Consider the following 9,564-nt stretch of genomic DNA (forward strand, 5'->3'; position numbering starts at 1 on the left):
GCGCAAATGAGATCTTGATTCTTGCTGATCTCTTGACCAGCTGCTGAAAATCTTCTCTCTCAAAGCTTGAGGGTTTTGTGCTCTTGGCCTTGGCTGGGGGGAAGGTGACTCCTTGTTCTCTGCTGTAGCTGGCAGGGAGGCAGACGACATCGTCAGCTGGCTGAGGAAGCGCACGGGCCCGGCTGCTGCCAGCCTGGCAGATGTGGCTGCTGCTGAGGCTCTGGTGGACTCCAGTGAAGTGGTGGTGATTGGTTTCTTCAAGGTACAGTTTGTGTTTCCCCTAGAGATGCTCTTTTGTGTGTCCAGGGCCTTCCCTGCTACCTCCTGGCTGGGGAACATTCTGTGCCTTATGCAATACTTGCTGTCTTGCCTTCCTTGATCTTCCAGTTCTTCGGGCTGGGCCCTGGGATGTGAATGCTTCAGGTGATGTGGCTCCTCTGAGACACCTTTCTTTGCTCCCCAGGATTCGGCATCAGAGGCAGCAAAGGAGTTCCTGCAGGCAGCAGAAGCTGTGGATGATATTCCTTTTGGGATTTCCTCCAGTGCTGATGTGTTCACCAAGTACCAGATTAGTAAGGACAGTGTCATCCTCTTCAAGAAGGTACTGGCTGGTGCCAAGCCTGAGCACCACACTGGGCTCTGCTGTCTCTTTCCTTTAATTAGTCAGACTCCCACAAGCTCAGTCCTGGATGAAACAATGGCCCCATGCTGCTGCTGTAGCTGTTCTTGGGCCTCAGAGCCCCTTTGTGGGGTGGGGGAGCTTCAGGGGCCCACCGTGTGCAGCTGTGTCAGTCTCCCAGCCCTGTGCTGTTCTCCCAGAGCTGCTGGGCTTTGGGTGCGGGTTGTTCCTTCACTCCCTTCCCTTTTGCTTAGCTCTGCAGTGCAGCAGTGGTCACATAGTCCTGGACAGGCCCAAGGGAACAGTAGAGGTGTTTTCTGGCTGCCATGGTGCTGTTTGGTTGTGTCTTAGCAGAGTTGCTTTTCACTGCCCACTGCTGACCTCTGCTGTGTCCAGGAGCTGCTCTGTGTCACTGCTGTGGGTTCTGCAGTGCAGGGATTCCAGAGAAGCTCCTAAGAGGATTTGCAGTTCCAGCTGACTGGGCTGGGGCAGTGGATTATGTGCAGTGGGTGCTGACTACCTACAGAATCACAATGCTGTAATGGAGGCATGACAGTCCCTGTCACTGGGATGGATTTCCAAGTTTGAGCAGACAGGAAGGGGTTCTTCAGGCTTGGTGGCTCCTCACCCAGAGGTGCTGTGAGGCAGGACCGAATGCTTTGGGTTCAGATTTACTACACCTGTAATGTCATCAATTGTGACTTTGCCCAGCCTGACCTAACACAAGACTTTCTTTTTGTTCACCTGAAACAATTGTTTTATTATACTATACCTCTGACACTGTAGGTTTTTTATGGTGATAGAAGCTCGCAGACTTAAATTCTGAATCAGAGTCCCTCAGGTCAATATGCCTGAGGAAGTATCTGGCTAATGAGCTCAAAATGCATTAGCAAAATGGGGGGAGAAGGGAGGGAGGAGTGTTTTGTTCTTGTCTCGTTTGGTAGTTGTGTGCTATTGCATGAGTAGCTCTGTATGTCAGCTTTGTGTGCCCCGTTCTGGGCAGAGTTCTGGGCCTGGCAGCCTTTTGTGTGTGCTGGGAACAGGAGTGACCATGCTGTGCCAGGCTGGGGTGGGGCAGGAGTGCTCAGCTCCATGGGAGGAGCAGCCCAGATCTGCCCAGCCATTGGGGCTCCTCTCTGTTCCTGTGCAATGGCATGGCAGTGCCATGGCAGCTCCTGGATAGATCTGCTCTGAGCCAGGCAGAAAAGGAGCACCCACAGAAATCAAACGCCAGGGCAGGAGACCTTGGTGGCCGGTTTTGGGCTTTGGCTGCATACCATTAGTTGGGTCTGAACTGAGAGGGTTTGGCTCATTGTTCTTCTCTTACTCTGTGAGAGTTGTCTAGACTTGCAGGGACCCTCACACAGCTGTCCTGATGGTGCTGAGGCAATCTGCAGAATTCCTCAGAGTGTTTGCAGATTTATTTTCCGATGCTAAGTGTTTTCCTCAGCTTTTCCACTGAGGCTGGTGTGCCTCCCCTTAACAGAAGGTTATCTGAGTCCACACTCTTCCTTCTGTCAACAGCTTGAGTGTGGCCTTGCCAGGGCACTGCTGTGCCCTTCTGCACATCCTCCCTGCAGCCTGGATGGGCCCTCTGCAGCTGTTGCTGTTTCAGGCTGCCAGAGGGTTCTGGGAATCCTGCTCAGGGATGAGACGGGTGTAGAACAGGACCTGGCACCTCCAGTGTGGTGTGCAACATGTGCCGTTGTCCCTAACACAGACTGGAATGAGTTCCCAGAGCTGAGGAAGTCTCTGTTTGCTGTCAGACGTTCCCAGCACTGTGTGGCTGCAGTGGCTGCTCAGGATCCTTCCTGGTGACTTGCACCATTAGTGCTCTCACAGTGGTGCCGAGCAAGGCTGAGATCAAACCTGGCTGTTGCTGCTGCTTGCCTTCTGGTGGGGGGTGATTTAAAGCTTTGCTTGCAAGGAAGATGGGCACCTTGATGCAGATTTTATGTGGATTTTTGGTAACCTTGTTGAGATGGAAGTCTGCTCAGGAGTGCAGCTGAGATCCCTTGGGGCAGTGAGAGATTTTGTGTGGGATGCACAAGTGTTCTAATGAGAAATGTCTGTTCTTGCAGTTCGATGAAGGCCAGAACAACTTTGAAGGGGATCTCACAAAAGATAATCTGCTGAACTTCATCAAGTCTAATTCATTGCCTCTGGTCATAGAGTTCACTGAGCAGGTGGGTCTTTAGATGTCCAACAAGGCTCTTCCCATTGCTGCTGCAAGAATATAGCAAAGGTCCACTTGTAGATTGCATGGTCATGTTTTATTGTGGAGCTGACTCGGGGTGTGTGGAGGAGTGGGAAGGACACAGAATAAAGGAGATGGGAGCTTGCTGTGCAGAGCAGTCCTGCAGCATTGGGGGCTGCTCAGCATAGTGGAGTTAAACTGGTCTGGATACTGATTTGCCTCTGTTCCAAAAATAAAGTTTATTTTTTTACTCCTCAGACTGCTCCTAAAATATTTGGAGGAGAGATCAAGACTCATATTCTGCTTTTCCTACCAAAAAGTGTGTCTGACTATCAAGGGAAGTTGGACAACTTCAAGAGTGCAGCTGGGGACTTCAAAGGGAAGGTGAGCTGGATTTCTTGGATCATGAGCTAGGAGACCATCCACCTCTGCAGAGAAGTGTAGCACTGCCTTTATCCATGGAGCAACTGTGGAGGGGGACTTTAAGCCAGCTGTCTCCTCTGGGACAGGGCAGGAAAAGAGCCAGCTCAGCTACACTTGGAGTGAGCATGGGTGTGAAGTGTCAATATCTACAAGGTACTCGTGTTCACCTCCTGCCTTTCCGTTTTTTCCTCCCAAGATCCTGTTCATCTTCATAGACAGTGACCACAGTGACAACCAGAGGATTTTGGAGTTCTTTGGCCTAAAGAAGGAAGAGTGCCCAGCTGTACGTCTGATCACCCTGGAGGAAGAAATGACCAAATACAAACCTGAATCTGATGAGCTCACAGCAGACAAGATCAAAGAGTTCTGTAATAAATTCCTGGCAGGCAAGATCAAGGTATGTGGATCAACAGCAGTGGTGCTGAATGAAGTAGCTGAGAGGGATCAGAAATGCTCCCTGTGAGGGTCTGCCCTCCATCTTCTGCATGGAACATCCCATGGGCTTTGTGCTTAGGAATTAAGGGCAAAGCTGCTGGGGCCTGGAGGCTGCAGGAGGGTGAGCCAGGAAGAGGGACTTGGGCACAGCCAAGCAGTTGTGCTCTTTCCGTGGGGACTGTACTGCTGATCCAGTTGCTCTTTGTGCCAGCAGTCTGTGGAAGGTGTGAATTCTGTGGCACAGGGAAAAGAGTTGTCAGCTCCCATCTGCTGAGGGGCTGTGTGTGCTCAGCCTGCAGTGAGGGTGCAGCAAAGCCCAGCCCTCTGGGAATGGGGCTGTCAGCAGGGCTGGGGGATTTCCTCCTGCAGAGCTCTGTTGTCCTTCTCTGCTCAACAGCACCTGCTCCTCCTGCTGGGTCAGGGTGGGAAGGAGACTCTCTGTGGGAGAAGAGGAAGCGACAGTTCATCTGGTTGCTTACAGCCTGTGACTGAGGCCCCAGTGGGGTGTTGAAACCTGGCTTTTCCAGGATGTGTGATTGCATGATCAGTCTGAGTAGCTATGTAGCAAACAGTTTGTCTGAATTTCACTTTTTTTTTCAGCCCCACCTAATGAGTCAGGATCTTCCTGAAGACTGGGACAAGCAGCCTGTCAAAGTTCTGGTTGGGAAGAACTTTGAAGAAGTTGCTTTTGATGAGAATAAGAATGTCTTTGTGGAGTTCTGTGAGTATCTTTCTACAGCTGATTCCAAGTAACTGGTGTGAAAGGATTGCCAAAGCCCTGTGTGACCAGGATTAGGGGAAAAAAGCCTTTTGCAGTCTGGGCCCCACAAGCAGTGCCTTGGTTGCAGAGATGTGTGAGAACTGTCTGGCTGGGGAGGAGTGGTACCTCGTTAGATTGTTGGTGCAACTGTGTGTCTGTAATTAACAGATGCCCCGTGGTGTGGCCACTGCAAGCAGCTGGCCCCAATCTGGGACAAGCTGGGAGAAACCTACAGGGACCACGAGAACATTGTCATTGCCAAGATGGACTCGACGGCTAATGAAGTGGAGGCAGTGAAAATCCACAGCTTCCCCACGCTCAAGTTCTTCCCTGCAGGCTCTGGCAGAAATGTAAGCAGGCAGCTGGGCTAGCCAGGGAGCACAGAGCACTCGCTGCTCACTCTGCACAGGACTGGGGAGGGATCTGCATCCTGTGGGCATGGAACACAGCAGGTCTGCAGGACACCCAGCACCCTTTGAGGGGTCTGGGCTGTAGTGAAAGAGTCTGGGGGGCAGTGGGAAGTGGGAATGGGGAAAAGAGGGAGCATAGAGGACAGTGTGCTCATCTGCAGGCTATTCTTTCCTCGCAGTGATCTCTGAAGTCTAGTGGCTGAGCTGTTTTCCTTCGTCTCATATGGGTGAAGGTGAATTTTTAAATTCCCTTTTGCTTGGCATGTTCACTGTTGCTCAGAAAGAGAATTCTCCTCTCCAGGGGTGCGGGTCTGTAGTGCCCATAACCAGCATCCTTGTGTTTTCCTGTGTAGGTAATTGACTATAATGGGGAGAGGACACTAGAAGGCTTCAAAAAATTCCTGGAGAGCGGAGGTCAGGATGGGGCAGCAGCTGATGATGTGAGTAATGTGCATGGAATACTCTGGGCCTTTGGGAACAGGGAGCATGGTTCTGTGCCTGACTCCTCAGTCCTAAATAAGATCCTGTGTTGTTACGTATCAGGAGAGCATATTGCTGGTGAGCAAAGTGCCCTCATCAGCGTGGTCTGTTTGGGTGGCTGTGGGCCTGCAGCGGGCTCCTCTCCTGGAGAGCACCCCGAGGGTGTCAGGTAGCACTGCTGGGGCACTCAGCACCTGGAACTGGGCTGTGTGATCAGTGCCACGTACCTGTGTGTCTGCTTGGAAGCTCTCACCTGCTTGGGGGGCTGGGGATTGAGGGTCTGTGGAGGCTACTACAGGTGTACAGGTGCCAGCTTCCAGGGCTTCCTAATCCTTAATGTCCTGAGTCTGAAGCTCTTGATAGAAGTCTCTGGATGTTTGTTAGCATGGCAGCAGAGAGCAGTGACCAGATGAGGGATGCTGCTCAGTGCTGGGTTCTGGGTCTGCCTCATGTGCCAGAAACCATGAGCTGTCTGTAACCTCCACAGGATCTGGAGGACCTGGAGATGGATGAAGAAACTGAACTTGAGGAAGGTGATGAGGATGAGCAGAAACTCCAAAAGGATGAATTGTAAAGAGAAGACTGATCTACATCACCCAAAAAATCAGACACTAAATTGGCTGCTGTGGTGCAGCCCAGTGAGTCAGAAACCCATTAAGATTTAAAGCAGAAGGTAAATGACTGGAAATCCAGGGATTGGCTTCTAAAGTAACACTTTACCCTCACTTGTCTGTACACTTACCTTTTCTTTCTTTTGGCTTTTGAAAAGGGAACTGTCACTAGGGAGCCAGCCCAGCCAGCTGGGCTCTTTTTTCTATTGTGATGTACTTTTTTGTACACAGCTTTTGTCTGGAGAACTCTGTTCTTCTGGGCAGCAGGAGGTTGTGAGGTGGTACCAGGAGTTCAGTAGCCTGACAATCTGGAGCCTTGCCACTAACATCTTCCAGACAGCTTTTTTTTTTTCTCTCTTTTTCTTTTAAAACTAAAGCCCCTAATTGATTTCTGCACCTGGCAGGGTCCTTAATGGTGTCAGCTGTTCTTCCCTGGAGCTGGCCTTCAGTACATGTGGGGGCAGAAGGCTGATGGCTTCCTGGGGAAAGGTGTATGTGAAGGTGCTTCTCTTCATGCTAGCCAGACGTTTCCTTTCCCTTCTCCTTTAAGACACTTGGAGATGACTATTCCAAGCTCCTGGAGGGGTGGAATACTGTGTGCACTGGCTATGGCAGGCTCTGAGGGTGGAGGTGGCTGCTGGCTCACCAGCTGTGTTGACATCCTTTTGATCAAAGACAAGAGTTGCAATCCCTTTCATGAATTATTTTGAGTGGGTTGACCCGGCAGGTGGGTGGTGGGGGAGGGCCTGATAAACAGATCAAACAGGACATTTGCAATTACTGGGGTTTGGGAATGTGGCTGAGGGAGTGCCTCACAGGCCTGAGCTGCATCAGGCTGGTTCTTAGCATTCTGCTACAATAACATTGGTACTGAATTTGATGGCCAAATAAAGTTGAGATTTTAATACTATTATGTCTCTTTGTCTTTATCAGAGTGTAGGATATTTGAACCTACCCTGGAAGGGGAGATCAGAGTTGTAGGATGATTCTCAAGGGACTCTGCCGCAATGGGGTGCGTGTCACGTTCTCCAAGTAATTAGTAAAGGAAAAGAACATTCCAGTGCCCGTGTCCTGTCCAGATTCCAGGGGCTGGTGCAGGTGTGAGCGGGCCGTGGCTTGGCTCTGAGAGTGTGCAGCCCCTGGGCCAGCTGGCTGGGCTGAGGGGACATTGCTGCTGGGCTCTGCTAGTCAGGCTCACATGACCCCCTGAGCCACGCTGCTATTTCCAAACCTGCTGCTTGCTGCTGAAGGTATTTTGGTTAGAAAATATGCCATAAATGTCACAGGGAGGGCATGGTGAGGCTAGAGGACAACTGGGGCCACCTCTGTGTCTCAGTGGGTGGGATGTGTGCTGGAGCAGTGGCACAGGGTGTTGCACAACACTTGTGTCTGTCTCCAGCTCCAGCCTTTGCTGGGCCCCAGCAGAGCCCTGATGTGGTGTTCCCAGACTTTGGGTACAGCAGCACCAGGGCTGGGGCTGAGCAGGCCCCCACTCACCACGGGATCAGGAAGGGCTGTCCCTGACAGAGCAGCAGCCAGGTGTGTGTGAGACCTGTACCTGCAGTTACACGGAGGAGGACCTTTGGGGCTGCCTCCCTCCAGGGCTATGACTGAAGGTGGACAGTGGCCACTGCTGCACCCCACAAAGCCAGCAGTGCTGGGGGCCTGGGCTGGTTGGTGACAGCTGCTTTGTCTTTTGGAGTGGGGAGGAAGGGAATCTCACTAGTCAAGTTCCACTGAAAGATGCTGTCTAGAATTTGACTCCAATGGGTCTGTTTTGCACAGCCAATTGAACTGTGACCAAACCTGAGCTCTGCAGTGCTGTCCTCTTCCAGGGCAGAGACCCACTATGCCCGGCTTAGAGGAGGTGCCTCTCCTAGCCCAAGGCTCCCTGTGGCAGGGCAGGAGCTTAGTAGCCATCTGATGGACAGCCTAATTGCTGTTCCAAGAAAGCAGGCTGCAAGTGTTCCGTGCTGTGTTCAGGCTTATCCACAAGCGGATGCTTGGCCAAGGGATCGATGCATTTGCCAGCAGATAAACAAGTGCAGGAGTTCTGAGGTGTGTGCCTGACTGTGCTGCTGGGGTCAGGGTGAGGGTCTGCAGCAGGAGGGGCAGAGTGAAACCCCCGATTCCTAAAGCAGCACAGGGATTTTTTCTGACACACCCGCCTGGACAATCCCCATCAGCATGACAAAGCACAAAATGCTTAAGTGTCTGATGTGCCCAAACTTGGGTGGGAGAAAACAGTGGTTGCTTAAACCCTGATGGACCTGAATGACTCCTCTGTGGCCGATGTTTTGTGTCACGACAGCATAGCTAGAGAGTATCAGAGGCAGGAGCTGTCTGGTGGTGGTGCTGTTCTTCTGCTGTTCCTCGAAGGCTGCTTGCAGTAGCCTGCCCTCAGCAGCAGCTGCTTCCCTGTCTCTAGGACAAGGAACACCAGGGACCAGCAGTGCAGGCTTCTGATTCTGTGCCTGTCCTGGGATTGCCAGCAGCACCTCTGTCCTCGCAAGGGCACAGTGGCCATCAGACACTCAGGCTGTGATTCCTTACTGGGCTGTGTGCTGGCACAGTTGTGCTGGGTAGCACAGCTCCTCCTGCTCCTTTCAAGTTGTCCCCTGCAGCTACAGGAGGGTGACAGCTCTGGATGTGATTGTGCCCACAGCCCTGGCACACCCACACTGCGCTGGCCAGCTGGGACATGAGCAGCCTTTCCCCACAAGGGCTTGATGTTGGGAAATTCCTTCCAGGCTCCCCTGAAGGACTACCCATGCAAGAGTAGATCTGACCCCTTGGATGGGGCACATCAACAGGTGGGTGGTAAGATGAGACATCAACTTCTGCCCAAAAGTGGGAGGCTGCAGGCCCGGGCGGCTCGATTACGAAGCATCATGGCAAATAGCATGAGCTGCATGTCCCCAAAATAGCCCGGGGCAGTCTTTATAACGTGGTGCTCCCAGAGAACCATCAGTCCTGGGCCAGGGGCCTGGAGGTGAGCTGCGGGTGCCGGTGCCACGTCCTGCGTGTGCCCCAGGAGTGCGGGAGAGGAGCACAGTGCCCCAGCAGTGCGGGAGTGCCCAGTGTCTGCCGCGTCCCTGCGGCAGGGGACACGGACACAGCAGGGCCAGCACAGACCTGCAGCCAGGAGGGCCGTGAGGGCCGGAGAGGAGGCAGCAGGGCAGCGAGGGGCCGGGCTGCGTGCTGAGCAGCCCCATGCCGCTGTGCCTGAAGGCTGCTGCCGTCAGCATGAGGGACTATTGCCCCGCGGTGCCGCAGTATGGCCGGTACGGCCGGTGCACGCCCCGGCTCCGGGCCTCCCGCACCGTGCGCTTCCCCAACGACGTCGTCTTCCAGGACCACATCAAGCAAGGGGACCTGGAGCAGGTGGGCAGGTTCATACGAGCCAGGAAGGTGACGCTGGACACCATCTACCCTTCTGGTGAGTGCTGCTGGGCAGAGCTGGGCAGAGCAGCGGCGCAGCTCGGGAGCTGTGAGGGACAGCGGGGCCGTGAGGGACAGTGGGGCTGTGAGGGACAGTGGGGCTGTGAGGGACAGTGGGGCTGGGCCGTGAGGGACAGCTGGGCCGTGAGGGACAGCGGGGCCGTGAGGGACAGCGGGGCTGTGAGGGG

The 9,564-nt window shown here is 53.3% G+C and overlaps 2 protein-coding genes across 2 annotated transcripts in view; both read left to right on the top strand.

Annotated features, from left to right (window-relative positions):
• P4HB (prolyl 4-hydroxylase subunit beta) overlaps positions 1-6,845 on the top strand; it is a gene marked incomplete at its 5' end in the record, with an annotated part of 7,610 nt that extends 765 nt beyond the window's left edge. Inside the window, 9 exons of the mRNA XM_005429818.1 lie at positions 129-262; positions 464-601; positions 2,701-2,805; positions 3,075-3,200; positions 3,436-3,636; positions 4,275-4,395; positions 4,603-4,784; positions 5,198-5,284; positions 5,812-6,845. Of these exons, the coding sequence (XP_005429875.1) occupies positions 129-262; positions 464-601; positions 2,701-2,805; positions 3,075-3,200; positions 3,436-3,636; positions 4,275-4,395; positions 4,603-4,784; positions 5,198-5,284; positions 5,812-5,898 (1,181 nt within the window). The remainder of the gene's footprint in view (positions 1-128; positions 263-463; positions 602-2,700; positions 2,806-3,074; positions 3,201-3,435; positions 3,637-4,274; positions 4,396-4,602; positions 4,785-5,197; positions 5,285-5,811) is intronic.
• Positions 6,846-9,181: 2,336 nt separating this feature from the next.
• Positions 9,182-9,564, top strand: part of LOC102032806 (protein phosphatase 1 regulatory subunit 27) — a 4,200-nt gene continuing 3,817 nt past the window's right edge. Inside the window, exon 1 of the mRNA XM_031064282.1 lies at positions 9,182-9,374. Within this exon, the coding sequence (XP_030920142.1) occupies positions 9,182-9,374 (193 nt within the window). The remainder of the gene's footprint in view (positions 9,375-9,564) is intronic.

Source organism: Geospiza fortis, unplaced genomic scaffold, assembly GCF_000277835.1.
Source record: "Geospiza fortis unplaced genomic scaffold, GeoFor_1.0 scaffold261, whole genome shotgun sequence".
NCBI classification, from domain to species: Eukaryota; Metazoa; Chordata; class Aves; order Passeriformes; family Thraupidae; genus Geospiza; species Geospiza fortis.